The sequence below is a fragment of the Cuculus canorus genome, chromosome 17 (assembly GCF_017976375.1).
Source record: "Cuculus canorus isolate bCucCan1 chromosome 17, bCucCan1.pri, whole genome shotgun sequence".
Taxonomy (NCBI): domain Eukaryota; kingdom Metazoa; phylum Chordata; class Aves; order Cuculiformes; family Cuculidae; genus Cuculus; species Cuculus canorus.
This window is the reverse complement of record NC_071417.1, coordinates 6006563-6033291: the sequence shown is the minus strand read 5'-3', so window position 1 is coordinate 6033291 and position 26729 is coordinate 6006563. Positions and strand designations below refer to the sequence as shown.

General features: G+C 37.1%; 1 protein-coding gene across 1 annotated transcript in view; it reads right to left on the bottom strand.

Annotated features, from left to right (window-relative positions):
• Nucleotides 1–1292: 1292 nt before the first annotated feature.
• Nucleotides 1293–26729, bottom strand: part of MPHOSPH9 (M-phase phosphoprotein 9) — a 28620-nt gene continuing 3183 nt past the window's right edge. The window contains exons 4-24 of the mRNA XM_054082614.1: nucleotides 26151–26240; nucleotides 22662–23182; nucleotides 21513–21636; nucleotides 19342–19432; nucleotides 17978–18084; nucleotides 17455–17592; nucleotides 16234–16670; nucleotides 15361–15519; nucleotides 14187–14274; nucleotides 13181–13396; nucleotides 12284–12331; nucleotides 11845–11909; nucleotides 9963–10064; nucleotides 8289–8426; nucleotides 7432–7607; nucleotides 6486–6653; nucleotides 6053–6173; nucleotides 5154–5257; nucleotides 4132–4340; nucleotides 3539–3607; nucleotides 1293–2297 (exon numbers count right to left, since the gene is read on the bottom strand). Of these exons, the coding sequence (XP_053938589.1) occupies nucleotides 2196–2297; nucleotides 3539–3607; nucleotides 4132–4340; nucleotides 5154–5257; nucleotides 6053–6173; nucleotides 6486–6653; nucleotides 7432–7607; nucleotides 8289–8426; nucleotides 9963–10064; nucleotides 11845–11909; nucleotides 12284–12331; nucleotides 13181–13396; nucleotides 14187–14274; nucleotides 15361–15519; nucleotides 16234–16670; nucleotides 17455–17592; nucleotides 17978–18084; nucleotides 19342–19432; nucleotides 21513–21636; nucleotides 22662–23182; nucleotides 26151–26240 (3273 nt within the window). The 3' untranslated portion in view covers nucleotides 1293–2195. The remainder of the gene's footprint in view (nucleotides 2298–3538; nucleotides 3608–4131; nucleotides 4341–5153; nucleotides 5258–6052; nucleotides 6174–6485; nucleotides 6654–7431; nucleotides 7608–8288; nucleotides 8427–9962; nucleotides 10065–11844; nucleotides 11910–12283; nucleotides 12332–13180; nucleotides 13397–14186; nucleotides 14275–15360; nucleotides 15520–16233; nucleotides 16671–17454; nucleotides 17593–17977; nucleotides 18085–19341; nucleotides 19433–21512; nucleotides 21637–22661; nucleotides 23183–26150; nucleotides 26241–26729) is intronic.

Genomic DNA, 26729 nt, shown 5'->3' with positions numbered 1-26729 from the left:
CAAACATGGAACAAAGCAATGTGCTTGTATTAAAGAGAATAATTTAAAAAGGGATTTAAGAAAAAAACAAACACCCCGTCCCCCCAACACCAGCAAAGTGCACAAGGGCAGTCACGTTCTCCACAGCAAACACGCACTTCGTGTGCCCCACTTTCTGGCACTTCGGGTCTGATCTTCAGAAGTGCTGAGCCTGATTGAATCTGGAACCGCAGATTCCTGGCCCCTCTGAAGATCCAGGCCGAAGGCACCACGCTCAACAGCTCACCCCAAGCCAGGCATCCGTTTGAAAAGGTTGTCCTAGAAGTTTATCAAGAGCAACACAGATTCCTCCCCCCTTCCATGTTATAATAAAACAGAAATAGCCTACAGAGCTCCAACAGATGGAGGAGGACTTCTGATTAAAAAATAAATTCTGACTCACAATTCAGTTTTCTGGATGCAATAAAAAGAGTACATGAATATGAATAGCACTGGAAAGAATGGAGTGGGGATAAAGCGGGGTTAGAGGCAAAAGCAGTGAAATGGCTGAACCCGTGTACCTACTTGGTTCCAAGGTCTGTTAGGAAAATTTTGTTTGGTTTTGCTGTTGGGCAGATGAAATAAAACAAAACCATCGGTGGGCTCCTAAAGTTTTATGGTGATGGATTCCTGGGAAAAATTCTGCTGGCTGAATGAAAATTTTGAAGATGACTTTTAAAGGATACCTGTTAATAACTTAAAATGGTGGGGAAACTTCTTCAGCTCAACACTGGAGCTGCACAGGGAAGTCAAGATTATTTTTTCCTCTCTCAACCCTTTCTAAGTAAAAATCACAAGTAGGAATGTGGAATACCATCAAAATTTGTACATCTGTTCCTGTAGCCTGGAAATACATTTCAGCAAGGGATCTCCAAGCATTCAAACGCCACTTCTACATTTTAGAGTAAAGGGACAAATTAGTACTAACAGACCTGACTTCCCAACTCTGATCCTGTGTTAACAGAACACCCACAGAGCAGAATAATACAATTTTCCAAAAAGGCTGCAGGCGTAGGACAATTCTTCATCAAATATCTTAAAACACAGCACTCTAATTTTAGAATCAGACCTTCCTAAGCTTCCTTTATGGCAGCTATTGTGGGCTTTTAATCACTTCATTGGTGGCTAAACATCTTGATCAAGGACAGAATTTGAAACACACAATATGACTAAAACCTACATTATCGCTGATGTAATATCCCAGAGCCTATTATTGTTCTTGGGCAGGAGGGAAGAATCTAATTAAACTTTTATTTAATATTAAAATACAAACTGAAATATCAATGTTGGACAGTAATTCAGCAATATGCCAACAAGCAAATATGTATTTTTCACCAAGAAAAATGGACGTATATTCACAAATACAGCTGGGATTTTATTTGGAAGTGTACGCGATCGGAACACTGGCATGGCACAAAACCAGCCTGGTGTATTAGAGCAGTGATTCTGGGGAAGTAGCTCCAGTCCCGGAGTGTCAGCCGGAATTGTGGCTCACTGGGAGACAGGATGGCTGCTGTCAGTCTCGTGAATCCTGGCACCCGTGGAACCAAGACACTACTTGCTGCGACTGTTGGGAGACATCACGTAATTTAGAGGAGTATTTTCCTAACACAGCCAAATGAGCAGAACAGACCGGTTTGCAGCCAGCCAGCCGTAATGAAAGTATTGCTCACAGTTTTGTCACAACGAAAAAATACCCATGTTATAAGTTTGAATTTACCACACAACAGTAATTATCTTTAACACAAGTAATTCGTGTTGCTTTTTGTATTAAAGTTCAAAATTTCCTATTGGCTAGTATTTACATCATACCATAAATATTTATAAAATGGTGAGGAAAACACAGTGCAAAAGGATAACACTGTTATTTTCTGAAAACAAGCTGCCTTTTAGTTTCTTGTTCTTATTATAAATTGAATATCACTGTTTAAAAATAATTAATATCTCTAAAAATATTACAATCCAGGATAAACGTTGATTTCTCAAGTGTAACAAAAATACATTTAAAATATAGGTGGCTGTTTGAAGTACAAAATATTGCTGCTTGTAAAGGGTAAGACGGTTGTAAAACTACTATTGAGGGTTTATAAAAATACAAAACATTTTGCATTTACTAAGTGCATAATTACATATTAGTGCAAACAAAAAAAAGCATAATTGCATTCAAGAGAGAATTGTCAAAGATTTGCAGATGTACGTAAAACATGAAATCTTTTCAGAGTCATGCGTATTGACCCCAAATCTCTATTAATCCTCTCCAAGCGATCTTCCAGGGCTTCCTAAAAGAAACAGTCAAAGAAAAGAAACGATTTAATAACATACAACAAAATCCAATGTTTCTTCTAAAATGAAGCAACTACTATTTTTCCTAGATTAGGACTGGTATCCATTGGGACACATTACTGGCACTCGGTTAGCACCCAAAAACCAGGGCCAGACCTACACACCTTTCATATTATTTTTCTGTATCTGTGTGTATTTGTGGATTGCTGGCTTTTTTAAAAATCGTTTCAAGTGAATCGTTTTCAAGTGGTTTTTTTCCATGTGACTTATGAAACTGCATGATATAAACCTGACAAGAATTAGAACAGGCTGATAATTAGGGAGCCACATTTAGCAGTCAGGTGACCACTGCCAGGAGCGGCAGTCTTGATTTACTGGAATGCACTTTTACTTTCAAATTGCTATCAAGCCCTGAGATTACCATTTAGGAAATGCTGAAGTCGTAGGCTTCCCAGAGACCTCTAACACAACTTTGAGACGCTTCTTTTTTTCTAAAGTCTGAAGAACTTCCCAAAGAAGGCACTCTCCTGTATTCCACCTACACTACTTCCTTTTCCTTTCCTATTTTCTTCTTTATACTTTCAAGCAGACAAAACCAAATCAAATGAACAAAATCTGATTTCGCACTTTCTTCTACGTACAACATCTTCTCTACAGTTTCAGGGATCTATGTCATATTCACTGCATTTTCTTAACTTTATCTACCTCTCAGTGTTATTGCAAGAACACACTATTCTTGCAGTAATACAGAAAAATGCATCCTGTGTACAAAAAAGTAGACGATATAAACAGTCTTTTGCAGAATACACACTATGTAGTATGTACATGTATATGTATATAACATGTCCTTTTCCTGTATATGCATACATATACACACACATTCACAAAAAAAAGAGAAGTCATCTGTTTGTGGTTGGGGCAGCAGAAATCAAATGTTTGCAGAGTTAATTACTCTTTTCTGAATCACTTGCTTACAAATTATTCAAGACAGCAAGTCAGAGAGTGTTCATAATTAACTTGCAGTAACTTTCCCATTATCTGCTAATAACTTGAAGCCTAGAGAACATCTTTCACACAGATTCAAAGTTCAGCCGTATTCAGGAACAATTCTCAGTGGTATGGAAAAATTCTGATAGTAATCACCCTTTGTATAGAGTGGAACATTCATTTACGCTGTACATCTTCAAATTGTGGAAGAGCAACTTAAGGGAAGAGTCATACATAGAAGCTTTTTCACCTGATTTAACCTTGCTTGCAAGGTCATTCTTCCACCAGAAGAAGGTATTCGATTCAATGCAGCCTCAATCTATTAACAGAAAATACTTCAGCTGTAAATGCCAGTTTCAAGAGCAAATGTAAGCCTTCCTAACATCTTACAAAGAGAGGAGTGAGGTGTAGAGATTACAGATACACAACCATAACACTAACTTTTGTTACCATGGTACTGCGCCACGCAGAACTGATGCAGAAGTTAACATTCAAGAGCAGACCCTCTTAAGGACACTTTGAATAGAGCACTCCTACTTGCCAGATTGACCTTCCTTGTTTGAAAGGCTGATTTAAAGCATTATCCATCAAGGAAGAAAGGAAGTTCACTTCAACCCCTTCCATTCACACCGTGTTTATGTTAAATTCCTTTAATGAAGTCAGGTACAGAAAAAGAGTGGAGTGTGGGAAGGAGAGCGGGGAATGATAATGGCATTTTCCTAGGGTAACACTAGAATTGCGCATGAATCTCAGCCATGCGCTGCAGAGGTGTACAGCTGCATCCCTTGCCTCTCATACAACAATTATGTTTTGTCACAACTTTAAAATAAAAATAATCTTTGCCTGTTGCTTTTCTTGAGTCAGCTCATCAAAAAGCCTTTCTGTTTCAGCCAGAGAAATCCTTGCTGTGTACTTGAAGTCTCCCTCGAAAGGTGTTACCACTGGCTCGTATTTCTGTGCTATGCCCCTCTCGTCCCAAGCTGTCGTTCTCTTCATCCCAGTATTGACGGATTCAGCGCAAGAGGTGTGTCTGACATCTGAATGCTGCCTTCCTATCAACAAAATAGGGGTCTTCTTATGTAATTGTCTGTGAAATTGTTACATATGACAGAAAAAGAGACTAATAACAAGAAAAGCAATGTGATCTTGGAGGTACATAAACTGAGGAGAGGGCTAGCAAAGCCTTGTTAAGCTTGCCTTAAACGAACTTCCCAGAAAAATGCAAAACACTTGTATGGGTCATCTTTCAAGTGATCTTTGTAACTCAGCATATTTTTTGGTTAACAGATTACTATACTATGCTAATTAGGAATTAATTTTACTGACACAAGTTTTCTAAATATCACCAAGTAGCCTAGTTGTCATAAAAACACTTGTCTAAATAAACACATCAATAAAAACAAAAGCAGAACACTGTGACAAGAATTACAAAAGTGAGAAAATATTCAGTTCAATAAATCATTTAAAAAATCTGAAACAACTGGCTTTATTATAGTTACTCCTTGCTACCTGTAATGCAATTTTTAGCAATAGAATATTATCCGTATCACTATGTACATCTTACTGTAGACCCTACTAAGATACTCATTGTGTAACTGACTTAAGCATAGGAAAACATATTGCCCTTCTTTCCCAATTTACTTTTGTTGTTCCATTGTGTTCATACACACACATGCACACATAAAAATAAAATGCTGCATGAATGGTATTTCTCTGTCTACAGGAATAAAGACAAGATTTAGAGGATTTTTTAAAGTAGGACTTCATAGAGTAAAGTCTCAGCTTTCTATTTGAGCAGCTGTTACAAACGTGCAAGAAATGATGGTAAAAAAAAGAAGAGCTTTCTCCTCACTCTGACAGATTACCTTCTGTGTCATCTACTGATTGAAACTGGAGTCTTTTTCTTGGATTATTGTGCTGTAGAATAGATGTAGGACCAGTTTCCAGGTCATCTAGAAGTATATCAAATCTACAGAGCAGGAAGCATACAATTACTTGCCAGAAAACATCTATCAAGTAATACAGTATTTTCTACTTTTTCACTGTTTGGTTAAATAAGCAACTGTTTAATAAAACATTTCTATCTCACAGGCATAGCAAGTCTTCTGATTACTGCTCATAGTACCATACCTCAATACGCTCCTGTTTGCACACACCAAAATACCTCCTTAGTGTGCCTTTCCTTCCGAAGCAGGTCAGGCTGCCCCCTCTTAAGCAAACCAAGCTCCCATGTTGTCATCCTCAAGAACCATTAAAGTCCTGCTAGACATTTCTTCTTCCCCATGCACGTCCTACACTTTAATTTCACAGCTCAGTATGTCCTCAAACTCTACAATCCTTGCCAAGCAAAGACCAGTATTTAATACAGTTAGCAGAATGGTGAGTTTAACACACTAGAGATGCCATGGCAGGTAGGTAGGTACTACTTTCAACTTTGATTTACACCTCCTGATAAGTAGCACGTAGATCTGAACTTACTTCACAGACCAATTATTGTATAACTCATTTTTCTCATCAGTGTTCTGTCAATAATAAACCAAACACCTCATCTTGACGAATGCTGAAGACGGGAAAGCATTCTGGATATTTTTTGCCAGATTTTAATTTAAAAAGTAAAACTTAGCTTTACATTCAGAAATCTTCACATGACTCATCTTCTAGGACTTTTAATGAACAAGAAACAGCAGGAACAGTATTAAGCCTGCATAAACATACTGCTGCTATAATAACGACCAGAACACAATTGTATTCACAAAACTGGTACCTTGTCACTGTGTTTTCATTTTTGCTAAGCAAATGGCTAAATCCAGGAGAGAAGTTTTCTTTTGGAGATCGTTTTGGGCTGTATGTCACAGACACTGGTGCCAACATTATCTCTCTTCTTGCTGCAAAAGACAAACTATGTTTACCTACCTAAAACTTCTCCCAATGCAGCATCTCCCACTCATGATCAGACACTTACATCTTAAAAGAATGCTTTACAAAGCTGTCTATGTGTTTATTCAAGTTAGATGAAAAGTCCACATAGAAAAATGAAAACAAACTCTCATGTTTTCTATGATAATAGATCAGGTTTTTTTCAGACTGTTAGAATAATGCAGAAACTCTATCTTTATTTTTATTTCTTCTAGAGCAGCCTTTCATTATCTGCTTCTACTTTTTGAGTAACACAAACCAAACTTCAGAAAAGCACTTACTTGGAGTGCTATTTGATTTCCTGTTTGAAGGAGGAAGAGATGATGACCTCTGGCCAGAAGGGGGGCTGTACCGTTTCGGTCTGTGTTGGTCTTTACCTTTCTCTGGGGACCGGTTAGCAACTAGAGAAGTTTCAACAAAGCCAACAGTTTGACGTCGATTTGATGTTTCTAATTAAAAGGAAAAAGTTGTTAAATTAATCATTCTTTTTCAATGCAAGAACTGACCAATATTCTCTCATACTCAGCTTTTAATGGACAAAGATTGCACTTAGTCTGCTTTACATCACCATACATGTGCTGTTTCGCTCAAGCCTTGCTTCCTGCTCACCATATTCATGAAACAGAGAGTTTAACTCATGACCAAGCATGCTTTGCAGAGTGTGTGGGAGAATTGATGCTAAATAACATTGATTTAATAAAGAGACAATGGAAAGCAGAACAAAAGATTCTTCTGGGAAAGAGGGCTGAGTACTTGCCTGAACTGTTATACAAGTATTTATGAAATGCTTCCTACTGACAAGGCTTCTTGAATCAGTGCTGTTAGAAAAACTCACTGCAGTCCTACAGTACATGTGCCAGCTTTCATAACAACATACTGATACACCACCATGAGAACAAAACCTAAGTGGATGTACAGCCAGCCAGAGCTTTGTTAGGACTCCATTAACTGTTTATAAATACCAAGTTATTCTTAGAAAAAGACAATTATTACCCTCTAGCTTGAGACCTAACAGCAAACTTTGCATTCCCTCTATCTTAAACAAGTCACTTATCTATATAATTTGGGATTTTCTTAGGAAAATTCCAGAAGTTTGCATGCTAAAACTGTTTTTATCCCATCACTCAAGCCTGATGGACTTTAATGCTAAGAATACCAAAATCAAAAGACATGCAAAGATGGAAAAGCCAATAAAGACAAGTTCAAGAATACAAAAATAAAAGTTACTAGCTGATGTGTCGTCTTTTTCTGTCTGTGTACCCCAATCTTTAAATGCTTTTCCTTCTTCAAGTTCTTTAAAGGCTTTTATAATTGGTGCTTCTGACATCTCATTTTCTTTCTTTTCTATTGTGTTTGTTGAAGAGTCTTCCTGTGAGGAGTCTTTTTCAGGAGGAGAATGGTGCCTTAAAGAATGTAGGGCAGTGGAGGGGGAAAAAAAAAGGATCAAGTTTTATTTATCTAATTTCATATACCCAAATACTAGCAGAATAAATGAAACCTGGAGAAATTGCTTTTTAGTTTCAGACAAGAACCTCAGAGGGTTGTGTTATAGATAATTTCAGAATCTCACGTTGAACGACATGAGCTGAATTTGGTGACTTGACATGTTGTTAGAACTAAATAAATCCTGACAGAGGCTTTAGAAACTTCTGAGGAAGAAGGCAAACCACTGAGAAATTACACTTGAAATTACACCAGAAGCTTCACACTGGAGGAAGGCTGTATCAAACCACTACAGCTCACACCCAGTACAACAAAGCACACGGTGCCCAGACTCGGAGTAGAACTGGACACAACTTAGAGAGTGTAAAGACAGTGGCACAAAATGCAGTTGAAGCTTTCTGCTGTTTCAGGGAAGGTACTGAAGGATGACACTGCTTGCTTCATACCAGGTTGGTGAAGGAAGAAAGCTGGTTTGCTTTTAAAGAATTGTATTTTATCTACAACATTGAGAATTTTTTTGTTTAGAACTCTATTTAACAAGTACAAAATCCAAAAATATTAACCTAGTCAGTTCTGGATAAAACTACTTTTAGAAGCGTTCAACCTCACAACATAGTGGAGACTGAAGAAAACCAACTCACCTAGAAGGAGTGTAGGTTTCCTCTAGTCTGTTATCTCTAGGGCTTTCCTGGGCTTCCAAAGGCTGGCCAGTGAAGATGGAATACTCTGCCCCTGGTATCAGCCATTTTCGCCTGCTGACATCAGGAGCTGACAGTTTGCTGTGGAAACCAAAAACTTCAACATTATGAAAGATTTTGGAATTTTGTTTTACATTTAAAAAAAGTCAATCCAGCTATTTATTCTAGTTAAGAAGAAACAATAACAAATACACAATAAACTTGTAAATACTATGGAAAACTGCTTTTTAAAACGTATTTATAAATAAAAAATAATTTAAAAAACCTCTATGTTGAGGTTTCAGTCTAATTTACACGTTAGGCTCAGAATGCAGTGCTCTACAATATCTTCTTGCAATTTAACGTGCTTATGGAGATTAAGGTTTGGTTAATCAGTAGTTCTCAACCAATTGAACAAAAACCTTTTGGTGCAGATTACTCCAGTAGTTCAGAGCATCTGACCTCACCTTTCCCTTTGACACCATTAGAAAAATAAAAACCAAAGAGCCTAAACAAGAAAAAGTCACTGTTGATGACCTGAGAGAGATAGGTATTAACTAATAAGCATCAATGAGTACATTATTATCTTGAAATATCAAAAGAAGATTGTGAGTTTTATACACAGGAAAGTAGATGATAATTAGCAAAAAAGGTTCTTGTTTACACAAGCCACGAACCCTGACTACTATTCTGTAAATCTATCCTGCTGTGCTTTCAATTGGAATGAGGCTTTCTCCAAGCCTTTGAGATCAGCGAGGGGCAGATTAACTTCCAATCCCTCTTGGCTATTACATCCTCTTCCCTGATGAACACAGCTTGCCATGTTCAGGTCTTGCTTGTCTCTGTTCACTGTTGAGGGATCTTGTTCATAAATACTAAAATAGCTCTAAACAGAAATCTGTCCCTGTAATATGTTAGTACATAAATTGCATCTGCATAATTATAAAAAATCAGATTCCCCTCAAAATACCACTGTTCAATAAATACAAATGGACATCCACAAAACACATCAGATTATCACTTCGTGCTTCTCAGCATCTGTGTTGAACTGAGAGAAACAATGAAGAAACCATAATAAAGTAATAAAAAAAAGGGTAACAAAGCATTTCAGCGTCATCAATTTTTTTTTAATTTTTCAAAATAAAAAAAAACAAACCCACAAAACCCCATAACACAAGCCAACAATTTCCTTAACATAAATTCATAATTAAAACTAGAGTATGCATTCTACTTCCACTCTACTCTCAGGATACCTCTACAAACTATGTTTAGAAACATAAGAAGTAGTCATCCAATCAAATCAATCACAAAGAAAACCTCAAATGTCTAGTCGGACTCCTAGATTTTATTTCCAAGATCTCTGTTGAACAAGGGAATTGTACTCAGCTGAGCAACTGAGACCTATCAAACACTCATTTGGGAAGACCAGAGTGAGTTGGCCAAGTCACATATATATTATCCAAAGTAGTTACATGTTTTTAATAATTTCTTGGCATGTGAAGTCTCTGGATTACATTGTATGTTTAATCCAGTTTAGACTACAAACTGACATCAACTTGATCCATCTTTAGCCAAAACATGTCAAAAAATATTCTAAAACGCATGATCTGGTTTTACGTTGTTAGACTATTCACTTACTTGGCACAAGAGGTTCTTAAACGACTTTCAGTAATATGGTGACGTTTCAGCGTGTTTTCGTGTTCCACCTGCTTGAGCTGAGCTTCAAGTTTTGAAATTGTCCTAATGTGGAAGTAGCCAAGATATGCTATGAGATTATTTAAATGAAATAAAAGATACATCATATTTCTTAGAGCTTACTCATTTCTGGTCAGATATCCCGGGTGGAGCTGAAGAACAAGAGCAAATACTATATTTTTATCCACATATGTATACAAATATGTATATAAATACGTATTTGAATTCCGAGTTACATAAGTTAGGTGACCTAGCTAGACAGACAGGACCAGGAGACGTTGCTGTGGATCAAAGCATTCACTTCAGAGGGCTTGGGGGAAAACAAAACAAGAACATTTTCCCTCCTTGAAACGATGTACTTATACAAAGGTCTCCCTGACTCTGGATTTAACGAGTGGCTCCTACCCTGTGTCACTCAGGTAACGCCATCGATGTGCTGCTCAGACTCTTCACATGATTTTCTACTCTCCCATATACTGTAGTCCACATCTTCAATGAACTAGCCTTGGGCAATGCGACAATATCTTAGGCATTCCCCACTTAATAGAACAGAAATACAGGTTTTTGGGACTAAAAATAAAGAAATCTCATTTTCCACTAGAATTTCCTCAGTCTGGATTGGTTCCAAGCCAGCAGCACTAAGAATCAGGCAGGAAAACACAGATGCACCAACAGAAATACTGGACTAAACACCATCATTTCCTTAACAATCCCAATAAAAACTGAAGGCAGAGTGGGTTTGACTTCCTCTCATTCCTCTCTTAAACTCTTCCTATTCATTCTTTCTGTTCTTCTTGAAAAAATCAGGTGATCTGAGGAAAAAGAAAAGGACTGTGACATCTCCCAACTATCACATTTGCTATTTTTCTGGGTTTGGCTGAAGACTCTGCACAGGTTAATGCTTGGTGGCAATGACATTTGGAATTAATTTTGATGTGAAACTTGTAGCCACAAGTTTCTAAAAGAATCATCAAAAACCGTGCATAAGAAAAAATTTGTCCTAACAATGTGGGTTTCAGCTGCTCATATAAAAATATAAAATTATGGCAGCACATACCCAAAAAAGAAGCTGAAAGGGAGATGAACGACATGAAACATCACCTCATTATAGTTCTACAATGTTTGCCCCAGAGCCCTCTCAGATGTTCTGTCCTCCCAACTCTCTACGCTTCCCTGAGCAAATGTGATGTTTAACACCCTCGACAAGGAATGGCTGAGAAATCCCAGGCTACTGGATATGTTTATAACAAGAAACCCCTTGATGGTCACACACACCTTGCTTAGGGCCCACACAGAAAGTATAGAGCTCTAGGAATTTCTGTTCTCCCAACCAAAAAAATAGATTCAGGTTGCATGAGGGACATCCACAGGAGATATTATTCCTGCTCTATACATGGAACACCTTTCTGTCCTTTATTTATGCCTAGGAGCCATAATCTTGAACAGCAAACTCCCGTCAGCATCCTCACTCCTGAAAACAAGGACAGAGACTGGTTAGCTGAAGATGGGGGCTCCTGAGAAGTCAGCTGCAGCAGTGAGAGCTTGAGCAAGGGACTGGCTGATCTTCCTGAGTGACAACGGTCACAAAGGAAGCAATCCATTCCATCCCACTGGAAGGGGTTGAGATTGATGAAGTAGAAAAAGCACATAGCCTAAAATAACAAGATTTTTACAGTGTATACAAAATAACAAAGCAACATGAACCACTTCATAAGACATAATTAAACTTGCAAGATATACAGCCTTCATGATCTAGGAGTAAACATTCAGGGCACAGCCTACATTTCATATTGTTAAAATAGTAATAAGATGGTTTCACATTTACCTTTTCAAATCAGAAATCTGCGTGTTTGCATCAAGCAATTTGTTTTCAGTTGTATTTAATGTGTCCTACAAGTACACAAGGAAAAAAAGTAAACAGCCTAGAAACTACACAAGTGTATTAAAAGAAAAATGAGTAACTCTACATCAGCCTTGAAGACAATACATTAAGTACATCTTTCTATTTGAAAGGGAGGGCGATTCGATTTCTTTGGCTTTGACTTTGCAGACTTTTTGCTGTCTGTGGCTGGAAAACAATACATTCCAAACTCCCTTCTTTCCTTCCAGGGCTCTAAAGATGTAGCAAGAAGCTATCAGTCAAAATAAATATGGATCTTTCAGTTTGATTTTTTTCAAAATACTTAAGTTTATTCAGTTAATTAAAACACCAAATATGCAAAATGCATCATAATATGCCATAGAACTAACTAGCATGTACTTACCTTTACTCTTTCATGTTCTTTTCCAAGGGACTCGTATTCTCCTAAAAGCTAAAACAAAACAAAACAAAGAACACAAAAACCCACACTGAGACAGTTTTGTTGACTGCTGTAAAATTATCTAAATCGTTTCTCTAAAGTATGTAGAAGCCCTACAAGGGATACAGAGTGTACTTTAACAGTACTTCTGAAGTTCTAGCATCTTCCAACAGGAATAAAAAGTTATAGGCAGGACAAGAGGAGACAGAGCTACTTGCAAAATGTATTTCTAATTTTCAAATTATTTCTCTCTAAAGAAACTGAAGGAGTTGAATGAACTGATAAATTCCTCACCGACTTCTATGCTGACTTTGTATTTTGAAATTTTAGTTGTAAAAGACAAGCTAAAGCATCAAGTAGCTTTTCCAGCTAATACCCATTTTGCCAATCCATTTAAACATTCCATAAAGCAATTACTGAAGAATCAGAGAACAAATCCTTTCATTATTTAAAATCATATCACAACTTGCTAAAACTGTTAATTGTGTGACTTGCGACAAAAATCAGTCCCTCGCCACTAAGTTAAACAGAGAAAAAATAACTTTCTAAAATAATTTCCTGTAATATCTCTAAAAAAATAACATAATAGTACATGAAGTAATAAAATACCTATGCCAGACTATGACAAGTGTTATCACATGGAGTACACACATGCTGCCTTAAACAACTGGTTTTAACTATCTGCTAGGCCTGCAGTATCACCCAACATCTAGCCAAGAGTCAGCCAATAATTTCTCTTCTCTTAGTTGTGCATCAAGACTTTACAATGGTAATCTGAGTCATTTTCCAAAACACCTAGGCCTTGCCCTGTTCTTAACCTGCTGCACAACTGTGTACAACATTGCCCTTTTCATTACTTACATTTTGAAACATTTTACTTTCTTCCTTTAGCCTTGTGTTTTTATTATCAGACAACTTATAAGCTTTTTCAAATGCTTCCTCTAGATCGTTAAGCCTTGATTTTAGTCGACTGATAGTGTTATCCTTCTCTTTATTATTTGTGCACATTTCTTCAACACGTTCTTGCAAAACTTTGGAAGCACTACTGGCTGCGTAAAAGCGTTCTCTCCAATCTGCCTGTAGGAGGAAAAAAACCCCATTAATTATAATGCTTGCCTAGCAGATTTTTTATTGCAGTATGAAGCATAATCTAAAGCCATCTAAACAGAAAACAACAATACATCTGTACATGAACTAAACAAGATTTTTGCTCATTTCTATGTTGTATAAGAAATAAAAACGAATATTAAAAAAAAAGTATTTATTTTATAGGACTTAAAATACCTAGAAGTTAGGCCTTTAATCCCAACTGACTGTCATGCTTCCCAGCACAAAAAAAAAGTTTTAAAAAGGTAGAATGGCTAAGTCTAGCTGTCATAACATAGTGTCCTATTGTTTGACCAAAAAATGCAGCTATGCAGTCATAAGCAAACTGGTCTGACCTAGTCAGAAGGACTGTATGAATATACTTTGAAAGAAAATACTTTTGGCCCAGTAAAGATGAGATTTGCCTTTATCACAGCTTTTATCACTTTCTCACAAGAGAAAGTAATCAAAACAAAATAAATTAAAAAAAAAATCTCAGGAGAAACATCATAAACATCTCACAATATCTCACTCTTAAACTTTGTCGGATCCCTGCTGACTTGGGAAGGTTGTTCATAAGCAAAGCGATAACTCTTCAAGGAGGGAGTCTTAAACTCAGCTGGGAAAGCCACTGGTGTAACATATTGGCTGATGTGATATATTAAGGAGAAAAGGTGAAAACAGGGAAAGATGCGGAAACACAGATCAGCTTAGTAACAAACAAGTGTGTTCTCTTACTCTTTTAGTGAAAAAGCAACTTGATTTAAGAACATCTACTCACCACCTGCTTTTCTAGCATATTATTCTTATTTTCAAGGGCTTTAATGCGAGCACTTGCTTCATTCAGAGCTGCATCTAACTGGTCACACCTATTTAGAACACAAAGATTACAAAAAATCTCATGAAATTTTAAAATACCAAATCTACATTTTACAGCCTTCTTTCCTTCCTCTTGCATCCCCACGAATTCTGATGCCCAGCTCGTGACCTCCTCCAGCAGCCTCTGCCCGCTGCAGCGAACAGCAGCGTCTCCGCTCAGACAGGCTGTGGTGCTCATGCAAGCAGCAAACTGGGAACGCGCGCAGAGACACCAGATGGCTTAGACTGTAAGAGCTGCAGAACCAAAAGCAACTCGGATGCACCAGAGCAGAGTTCCACTTCAGCTAGTTGATGATGCTGTGTGATAATTAGTGACCGACATCTTACCGCAAGCTACTTTAACTCAGTAAACAACTGCTCGAAAGTCACTTTTAATAGCTAGAACACACTAGCTGGAAGATTAGTACTAAAGAGTCTCAACTACCCACACATTTTTTTAATTATTCTGAAGGGTATACATTTTTTAAAGTATTTTAGCTGTCTACCTTTACAATATGTATTTTGACTGGCAATAATGACATAAAAATCGCATCAAGCTTATATATATAGCAATCTAATGGAATATATGTTAGGCACACAGACTCCAGTAGTACATCTGGTCAAAGAGCACTGACTGGTAAATTGGCTTTATAAAGCTAACAGTGAGTTCAAGCATGGTCTTGTATCATCTGTGGTTTAACATGAAAGGTAAAGAGGGACAACGTTCACCAGCATGACCAGTGAGCACTATCCTGCAACAGAGATACTTCCACCAGAAATCACTTGGGATTACCTCAGCCTGCCAGCCTTCATCAAGCAAAGCTTATTCTGGCATCAGCAAAAATCAGGTCAAACAAGATCTCTGCTCCAAACATCACACTTGCCTAACAATAATTTTAAACTGACCTTAAACAGCTGCATAAAATAAAACAAAATTTATATTTAATAGGAAAATATTCGTATCATAAATGCATGAAATCTTCAGAATAGAAGAGCAAGGTAAACTTTTCAAGATATTCTAAACAAGCATAATCATTTTTTAAAATAGAAAAAATGCCATATAGCAGAGTAAGAGGACAAGTAAGGACAAACAGTACCTGTCAGCAAGATTTTGATTGATTTTCTTCAAGTCTTCAGATGAAGCAGTTTTGTGGCTTTCCATTAGCTGCTGTTTTAAGCTATGTATCTCAGATTCATAGTAGGCTCGTAGATCAGCTATGTGTCGAGCATGTTTTTCTCTCAAGTTCTGCCTAATCCTATTTTCAAAATTAAGAGCAAAGAAAATTCCAGCTATCCACATCACCATGCACGGCTGTATTCACTCACATAATGAGCTCAGCACACAAATCTCCCTAACACAATTTTATTGCATTCATATTAAAGCAAAGGAAGCTTCATCATAAAGAAGGGCTGTAAGAGACCCAAGGCTTGCACAGAAGTCTTCCTGTTAATACAAATATTAACAATATATAAAAATACAATACAAAGCTTAAGTCTCTCTCCTCTCCTTTGCTATGCACTAGAAACCATGCATATAACTTTGAAATTCTCTGCCCAGCTTAACTCCCTCACACAGCCTATGAAGAAAACATGTATTTTTAATGTATAAACAGAAATAACCAAAGCATTAAAACACAGAACATTGCTTTGTCTTCTAGTTAAGACTTTGACATCCAAGGAAGAGAGAGATTAAATATTAGATTAAATAGTACGGTCTAAAGACGATTAAATAGTATGGTCTAAAGAAAGATAATTGCAAGAAGAAGAAAATGAGTGTTCTATTTATACACCATCTGTACTGCGGGGAGGCAGAATGAATTAAAAAAGGAAAAAAGAAGCAGCAATGTCAAACCACGTTCTAAGCAAACAGAACTCACATTTTGCCTGTTTTACTAGTATTGTGAAGTTTCACTTCTTTCATGGAAGTACCAACTCTATGACTTTTTAAAAAAGAAAAAAATATTACTTACTTCGACATTATCACAGGATCTTCAACAGATGTCACTGAGAGACTACATTCTGGCACACTGTTGTCAGCACGCTGAGTAACAGAAGATGGAGTTAGAGTCAGTGTTTCTTCTTCCTCAGTGTCGACTAAATTATCATTATTACCATCCCTATATGCCATTGGAAAGGGACAGCTGGTCTTGTTTTCATTTTGGAATGGGCGATTTCTCCAGAGGTCCAAATGCACAGCTCTGCTGCTGACAGGATATTTCAGAGAATCATCTAGCTGAGATGAATTACTTGTTTGTGAAAAAGAGTCTGTGTCACAATGACTTGAAAATCCGGGCTCCACCACAGAGTCTGGAGAAAAAGCAGTAGTGTCTTCAGGAATATTGAAGAAACAGCGCCCTGGGTTCTGCTCCCCTGGTTTCATATGTAGAGTCGGGTCCAATGTCAAGATCTAGGAAATAAGTTATAAAGCTAAAAAAATTGTAGTTTAACTTTTGTAACCTGAAAACATTAGCAATCTATATAATATATTAAAGAAATTATATTGAATATTACTACAATAACTTAGTAGTGACAATCAAGATGAACCTTTAACAGCTTAGATGATGATACATATTCCCAATGTTTGCAACCTGAGTTTCTTCATTTCCATTAAGAATAAAACACCTATCTAAAATTCGTAGCTGTCTACAAAACATTTGACATTTCAATTGCATAAGTAGGACTATGATGTTTGCTTTTAGGTTGAAACAATGCATTTGATAAGTTAAAAAAATCACTTCGTGGATTGTATCAATATCACAGAGTACCCATCATTACTGGATTCTGTAGGAGACTGAAAGCTGTATAAAGAAACAGATATGATAAAGAATATTTCCACATCCTGTGCTTCTTCTGTTTCATGGGTGGAATTAACTTGCCTGGTGAGAAGCTGCAAGAAACCCTGCTTCTGTGACTGCAGTTCCACGTGCATTTCATCAGCTGCAGCCTCAGCGTAAGCAGATTCATCCCTGTGCCATCCTCAAGGTTGTGCAGCAAAGGTGCTTGTTTACCCAGGGTATTCTTAGAGGTTCTGTTCAGCTGGATCCCTTCCCAATCTAGTTCATCACACGGCAGCACAAACTGCTGTTCCAGCATAACACTGGAGGTGGCAGCAGGGGCCAATTAATACGAAACCAGTCTATAACCAACCATATATTTCAGACTAAGACATGAAGTTAAGAAATTAATGTTACCTGTGGTGGGTGACTTGACTGGGAAGAAGGCATAAAATTCTGGTCTGGCAGCTGTTTATTTTCCCTTTGTCTTCTATGATAAATATCCTTCAATGATGACAACTTCGTTTCATCAGCAGACTTCAACAGGCAAAATCGCTATGTTAGTCTCTCTGAACACAAGCCTCCATCCTCAACATAGATAAGCAAGTTGGGGGGTAGGTTTAGCTAATAAATCAGTTCAGAATGGAAAGCAGCTTTATTCAATGCACCCAGTTTACATAAAAGGTACATACACCTTTAATACACTAGTCTCTTTTCACCTCCTATACACACAATTTCTTTAAAATGACAAAAAAAAGGTTAATAAATTCCTTAATAAATTATAAAAATAATGGGGGTAAAAAAAGAATATAAGAGACTGAGCTAACAGAAGACTTCTCACCAAAAAGTTCGCTTTGGGAGGGCTGTTTCTTTCCACTGTAGAAAAAGCAAAGATGACAAGCAACTGTAAGACAACTTTGAAAACATGTACAAACTTTACCTGATCTGGTGATACTTTTGTAGAGAAAACATCAGCAAACTCACTTCTATACTTCTCTGGTAAAGAGTGATACATCTCCTTTTCATCCAGTTTCCAGTAGGAAAGTCCTGATAAGAAGAAGCATTGAAAGAAAAAAAAAAATTACAAATTTCAAGCTCACAGGTATAGAACAGGAATCCCAAAACTCATTAGTAAAATGTTATTTTGTCAGCTAATAAGAATCTTGTATTAATTATTTGCATCTATTGCTTAAGGATCTCACTAAAGCATTTGTTATCAGAAGTTACAAAAATCCCAATGCAAAGCACAAGCAGCAAAATCAGTATTACAGCACACAGCAGCCGTAACAAAAGATATAAATCAATGAAAACATATTTACTCCTTGGTATTCAAGGAACAATCCTCAATTACCACAAACTTTTACATTTCTACTGATTCCAGTACAGCACTTAAAACTTGTATTACCCAAGTAATAATCCTAGACAGCCATTTGACACTACAGACTCTCCACTTTTGTACTTGACAGCACTTTACAGCATGCAAAAAGACAGACTACCAGGAGTAAGAGGGATGGCACAAGAGGAACAGATACAGTCTCTATCCCACTTCAATTTCTTATATGAGTCCCCTCTCAATGGGTTGTGAAGAAGAAATAAATATACACAGTTTGCAGGGCTGCATCTCTGTGCCCCTGCTTGTTATCAAAATGAATCCACCCTGTTGCAATCAAAATGTGGGAATTAGTTGTTCGGAAACAAAAAAATCCAAAACAAAACACCAAGACTAGAAACCACCTCAACAAAAATAGCCCAGGAACCAAACCCCCAAACCCCCCACCAAGCACCCCTCACACACACACCTCAAAACATCAAAAGCAATACCAGACCAAAAGAGAAAAAGGCTATGTTCCACACTGTGTTATTTTGTTCTTGTGTATTAACACAGTTATTGAACCACGCCTTTGTCTTACAGGAATCCTGCCTCTTATTACCATGAGCTCCTGCAATTACTAGACCAATGATGCTAATTTATGAAAGATCATTTGATACCTTACCATGATTTTAATAGCAATTACATTATGAAAGAGTTTTAAACACAGAGCTCAGCCCTGAAACACTGAGAAATTTGAAGGATAAAAACTGCTGTACGTTCTACATCTGCCAGCAGTGAAACATAGGAGTTACCATCAGGTTGAAATGCAAGAGCAAGAACAGCAGAAATATGTTATATTAAAGTTTAATAGCTTGTTAGTGCTCAAACCCTCCTCACCTCCCCAAAGTTATAGGAATGTGTTCTTGTAAGAGTTTTTTAAAAAAAAAGAACTCAAAAGAAAAGGAAACTCAAGTACAATAAATTAACTATACCTGAAGCTTCAGACACTAAGGAATTCGGACCTTCCTTCGGCTGACTGAGGTAAAAAGTGTAAGGTGGCAAAGCAGCATCAGTGAGGTTTGTCTAAAATTACAAAGGGAGAACAAACTTAAGGAAAAAATCGCAAAGCAAAAACAAAAAAAAAAGATGAAGGGTACATCTTTAGAAAAAAAGCATGTAAATGCTGTCAGTCTTCTTAAACAAAGAGATTAAATTTAATTATACAGTATGTTCCAAACCTATACAATTTATATTCAGTGCAATCATGGCCTAAAGGGGAACTAAACTAAGCCAGGTAGTTAAAAGATACTTATTTTCCAAGTCACGTGCCTGTCCACTTGTGGAGCATTTTTGAGATTAACTGCTACAAAAATACACATTTTGGAAAGTCATCAATACTTTCCTGCTCCTTAAGAGGTGCAAGTACATAGAGGAATGACTCATCAACAAAGTGTTACTCTTTCCTCAACCTAAGACTGGAATTTATTGCATTCCACTGTTACGACTCTACCCACCACACATCAGGAGGTAAGCACAGTCTATCATCTCAGACAGACGAGAGACTACGTTCCCTTCTTCTCATCACTCCAAACTTCCTAAGCAACCTCCCGGCTAAATACAGAAACAACTTTGAAAAGGGCGGGACCAACACTTGGAAAAAAACCCACATAATTTATGATTTGCTACAACTGTCCTCTTCCTCAGCCAAAAGAAGAAACGCCGTTGATATCAGTGATACAAGAGCAAGTGAGTAAGGGCAGCTAGCCTCAACGTGTGCACCTCACATTGCTCGTCTACCTTGCTCAGGGCTTTTTGTTCCATTAGAGTAGCTGAACAGTCACGCTACTTGGCAAATTCATAGCACTCATACAACTGAGGACTGGAACAGGATAGCAACCACTGAGTTAACAAAAGAAAAAAATTAGAACTAAAGCTTTTCAAGTTTTTGCATGAAGGACCATCTCACCTCAAGGCTATTTTTGTCCCTCTTAATGTTTTTATTTAGGTATTCTGCTTTGCCTAAGGAGGAAGAAAGGAAAATGAAAGGGTATCAACTGAATTCTTACAAAGGAATAGAGAGAGAAATTTCTTTTCAAAAGCTGAGAGAGAAAAACAACAAACCACAACAGATAAATTAGACTCCTGGATTGAAATAGAGTAACATCTTGTTTCCACTGACAACAGAAGATGAGAGACAGCAAGTCCCGACAGCTCCTAGCCCTTCTAGATCACCCTCAAAGTGACCACAGGAAAGAAAACAGACCATGCCTTGAATCAAGACAATCGTATTTGCTAGTTCTCCTATTCTCTTGTAGATGGAGTCACTCAGAGTTTCAGGAATTATTCCCTTAAAAATAGCATATGGAGAGAGGTTTGTGACAATTCATCTACTGAAAGTAACGCTAAAGCTTCATGGTTATATGAATGATATACACAATCATGTTGCATAACATCCTCTTGGATCAGAAATATTTTTCTGATCCCCAAATTTCCCTCTCCCAAAGAAGCAGATTTGTGGACATACATTTCTATTTATTTCTATTTCTATTATCTCAAGAATAAGGGGGGAGGGGGAGACACAAACAAAAACTTTCTTCTCAAAACAAGTATTTTGAGCCGATTCAGCAGTGACAGCAACAGGCGTTATCTACAAACACTTCTAAAGAGCCAACTACATTTTCTAAAGTCTCTTGTGGGAGTTAGTTACTTTTAGTAACCAGTTCTGTGTACTGAAAGAAATGTTACCAGCTGAAATTAAAGATTTGTCCAAAAATTTGTTATGGAATTATGCACACCAGCCACTATAACAGGGTTCAAACTCCAGGATTCCTTCTATAAATTAAAGGGCTCAATAAATTACCATGACCTGAATCGTCAACTGAGAATGTGACTATTATCTCTGTAAGGAAAAAATGTGCGCCGCTTAGGTAAATCAAGACAAAAATTAGGCAAGGAATAAACCACTCCAAAACAGCCATATAAATGTAGAATGATGCAAGAAGTGAACTCTGCCCATGTGAACTTTAAACATATGACTGGGAACACCACTACTCAAATGCTAAGTACGAAAGCACATTCTTAATCAGAACATACTACAACACTGGGAAAACACCGGTGACAATAATAAAATTAGGAAAACAACATAAAATAAAAAGATGCTTACATTCTCAAGGGGTAGTTTCTTCGCTTGCTCATTTTCTTGCATAGAGTTCACACATACTTCTTCAGCATTTATTCTTTTGGGTTGGTTTTGTTTCAACTTTTGTGCCCATGATGTTAAGGATTTACTAGATGGGAAGAAACACACACATATATCATCAGTACATAGGGCCTTTTCAGTGAAAAACACTCTTGAATTGAGCTTCTCTAGCTCTTTGTTTCCCTAAAGTCCATGAATTGCAGCTCCTCCCCTCATGGAACTTGAATCAAATACTTGAATAAACCTCAGCAGAATGGAGGAAGAAAACGTGTATCAATGAGGTGAGCATCTATCTTATATTCTGAAATAAGACATTTCCAAACTCAATTCTCTAAAGAAAGCTTGTTTATTATCTACTAGGAAAATGCAAGTTCATTTTCACAATTCTCTCCCCAGCAGAGAGAATGCTTTTATCTTCACAAACCACTATCAGGGGCTCACAGGCAACATGCTGCCCACAAGATCTTTGACACTGCGCATGACCACACAAAGCCACTGTCCTTACAACCCAGTCGGACAGGAAGAATGAAGGAGACTGTTCAGTTCTGTGCAACCAGAGCAGTGCTTGGTCAGTATTACTGCCAAATTAGCTAGCCAGTCTTTCAAAAAAAATTCTTGGTAGATCTACCTACCTATTGAACAGAACAAAAAAATAAACATCAACCAAAAAAAAAAATTCAACAGAAAAACCCAAACGTGTTCCGCTGTTGTCTGATACAATTTATTTCTGTAATGTACACAGATAAGCCAGAAAAAAAAAACCAAACTGTTTGAGCACAACAGGAAAGTATCAGCCATATAATTGGTAATTGGCACCTAAAATTGTGGTGCACACATAAAACACTATAAGTAAGCTGTGTCTTAGCTGAAATTTGCAGTAGCAAGTAGATCTTATAGTTTCCCCCCCAATGTATCTACAACACATAAACACTGCAGATGTAAATATGTATCACACAGAAGTGTGAGGCTAAACTTTATGTACCAAGCAGCATAGTATTTTTTACAATCAAGAGGCTCCATTCCTTTCTCACACGTTTCCAGCTACCAGCAGCTGTTTACTGAGTGGGGACTATCTACAATAAATCTAACATATTTTGGAATTCCATCACTTACCTGGGTTTCTTTCCACATCGAGCTTCATCAACTTCATGTTCAAATTCAGCAGGAAAAACTAAAGTATCATTCCTTCCTGACGAAAAATTTTCCTCTATTTTTTTTGGGAAAAGTTCACTTTTATTTTGAACACTAGCTACAACTGTATCACTTTGCAATACTGGTGTGTCACCCTGTCCTTGTGACGTTTTCTCCATGTAGTCTGTGCAGTCGTTAATGCCGTCAGATCTGCTAAGGTTCAGTTCGGGGGCAGCAAGAGTACCATACCCACTATTCATTGAAACGTCACTTGCAAACCATTCCTGATGCAGATCAGAGGCATTCATCTGACTTTCTGCTTCATTAGATCTAAGTTGATTGACAATGCACTCATTTCCTTCAAAGATTTCAGAACGCATCCCCATTTGACTTTCTAGGGATGAAAAAGTGTCTGTAAGCTTGGCAGGCAAACTTCTGCTCTTGTCGGCACCACAGCTGCTGGTCTGCAGTTTCACCAACTGCCTTATCTCATCCTGAATCAGCTACAGAAAAACAAAAGGCAAATTTCCTTTGAAATCGTGCCACAAATCACATTTATATTTTGATGCATCTTGAATTCAATTTATTAGTGAAAGAATCAGAGTACTTATAGGAAATCGCTCAATTATTTCAATGTGTAGACATCTCATGCATGAAGTAGATAAATATACTGTGCATAACAGTAAAATGTGCATGGTAGCAATCCTCAATTCCATGCAGTGAATCACAGGCCTCAGGAGTAATTTTAGTGTAAAAAACCACACATGCATGTATTCACTGCATGCATTCAGAGCTGTAGTCACCTACCAGTCAGCTAAAAAATAGAAACTCTCTAGGTATGTCATTAGAAGTGGACAGAAGTCTTGCCAAGTTTAGGTCTAAAACAATCTATACTTTGGGTATACATTTTTAAAGACTGCAAGGATGCTTTAATGGAAGTATAAATCATTACTCTATTACACTAATAGGAATAATGTACCTCTGTAAGATTATCTGCATAAAACTTGACTTTAATACATCTGATTTAGATAAGACCTAAATTTTGATTGTTTTGGTATCTGAAGGAGTGGAACAAACCTATAGCTAGATCACTTGAAGAAATACAAAAGGTCACTTTCTCTTTGATCTGCAATGTCCATGAAGAGTTATTTCAGTATATTATATCAGTAATTATGGGTTTTGTTTAACTTTTCAGTTGCACACTGGAAACAGCCCTGAGAAACAACCCACGCTTTTGTCAAGGGCTACGAAGACCTCACGCCAGTGCCCATAGCTGTGTCCTTTGACGAGGGATCAGCACTTCTGCTGAGTTATACTGAAATTATCGAACTTATTCTACACATCACAACATCAAAGTACATCATTGTTTTGAAGAACACATTTAAAACTATTTACTTGAGGAGAATTAAAAAGAAAGAACTTGCAATAATTTTAACGGAACTCTACTAATGTTTTTTTACAGAACTACAGTTCATCACTCACATACAAATAGCAAGTGCAAAGCACAAATTGAACAAAAATAAATCATTCTCTGAAAGCAAGAACTAAAAAATAAGGCCTAATTTCAGAGGAACTTACATGCAAAGCTTGTCGGAATCCAGCCTCATGTTTTACTAATTCGTAGTAGAATTAACAATTGAATTTCAGCTGTTTTTCTATGCTAAAAAAAACCCCAAAACAAATTAACCCACCAAAAAACCCAGAGATGAAGTTTTCTGTCATAACAAAGTTTTTTTGTTGTGCTAATGGTTTCAATAATGACTGCAGCAATCATTTTGTGTTTTAGTTCTGTGATTCAGCTCTGCCAAGGAAGGCGGGAAGCGAGAACAAAGGGGAAGAAACAGAACCGTGGAGGACAGAAACCAAACTGATCAGATTCACTGCTGATATTTAATCTTTGTCATTAATACTTTGTGCGGTGAAAAGTGAAAGGCTACTATTTCAATTAAATAGCACTTTTACTTCTCTTTGCATAGTCATAAATAATTCCAAGAGAAGAAAAGACTTGGGAAAAATAAAACAACATTTCTGTAGAGTTTCGGAATTGTAAGTAACTTTTTATTTTAAATCCTCTTCAGCCAAGCCTGACCTTAGGATGATCCACAGGTGTTGGTAGTCTGTCATTGGCACTCTTTGTCTTCTAGTGTATGGTTCACATAAGTCGAGGAATAACCCAACCAATTCCAAAATGAAATGAAGGTCTTTCGATCCATATTTTCATATGGATGAGGAAGTATTTTTAGAAGCACAGTCGGTCTTGAAACGCAGCATAGTGCAAGCCTTATCTCAGAATCATGTCAATGCAAATGCAGCATCTTGCTTTTCTACCGCAAATACTAGATTTCTGGTTTTGTCTTTTTATTATTCTAATTAGAATGTGTTGAGTTGCCTGTATATCAGTATTTTCACTAAGTCACTCATATACCAGTCTAAGTTTGAAGTAACTCCATCTATTTTATTCACTCATACAACTGAAGGCCGGTGATAGCTGTTGATTTTATATTTAGTGTGGCAATTCATGCAGTTAGTAAATCCCTGCTGATACTACAAACTCAGCTCTTCCAGAGGTAGCCTTTCCTATTAATAAAGGAAAAAATGGGCAAAGCCAACACAATGGATTAGTCAAGACTACAACTAGCAACAAGTGAATCAAACCACTACGGTGATAGGAAGGATATGCAAGGGTAAGGAAACACCAATGGGAAAAAATAATGAGATGGGAGGGGGAAAAAAGGCAGGAAGGGGGAAACAGGAGATAGGATAAAAGGACAATACCTCTTGTTAATTCAGTTCAGGAACTGCTGTTTACTACTAGTGTAGAGGGCATCAGGAAAAGGAAGGGAAAAACAGCAACCAAAATGATGAAGATATTAAGCATTATATATGGAATTAACTGCCTCATACATGCATACACATTTCTCCTGTTTTAATGCATAACTATGATTCAGCAAAAATGTCACTCTCGATGCAGGTCATTTTTTATCCTTAGAAAGGTTTCGACTAAAGGATGAAATAAAGCTAATACAGTGAATGTTTTCATATACTGTCTATATACTGTCTAGACCAGGAAACGACAAGTCGCATAACATTTTATAAAGAAGAGAAAACTATAATGTCTCAAAATTAGAAATTATATAATCCAACAGTTAATAAAAAACAGCTGCTACCTACAAAATCCAATTATTGTGTGGGCATACTGAACCAAAAGTTTGTGAAAACAGCAACTGAAAATAAATTGTCCAAGAATCTTTGCTTCTGAAATGGTTCCTACCAGTGACTTTATTAATTAGCCAAGGTGTCTCAAATATGCACCCTGCAAACTGGCATTCCAGTTATCCGCTTCCTTTAACTGCCCATATGATATACTGACAGAAAAACTGAGCAGTGCCAGTATTGAATTGGTTTGGAGGGGCAGAGGGTAGAAAAGAAACATTCAGCCTAACCTGTCTACATGAACAAATTATTACTCACTTGGATTTGATGGTGGAACTGCTCTTGCTGGGCGATTATTTGTTCCTGACATTGTTTTTCCACCAGTGTCAATAACTGTAGCCACCTTATCTATTAAATCACAAAGTAAAATAATTAAAACACAGCCATATTGCATCTCCTACCTTTTACTCTAGCTACAAAACAGTTCTGCAACCTTATACTTAGATGCTGACACTATATAAAGTTTAATAAGAGCACTGCTGACGTCCACCCCACAATACATGCAGTTGCCTTCCCTATCATTCAATGGAAACAACTCACTAGGGACACATTCTCTTAAAAAAGGTCCTTCTAGGCAGCAAGACAACACATCTCTACAATTTAAGTTTGGTTTAAAAAAACAAAAAATTAGCAATGGAAGAGAGTTACTCTATTTAAAAAAACCCAAACATTATTTAAAAGTAGAAAGAGCTGGCAAGAAAGGTGTATTCCATTTCAATAAACTGTAGACAATTTTAAAATCGATAATTAAACATCTCTATGTCCAGTGAACCATTCATTTCAATAAGAAACTCTCCCCTTCAGCAGCCCAGGAAAAAGGCCATAATGCATGTCTAT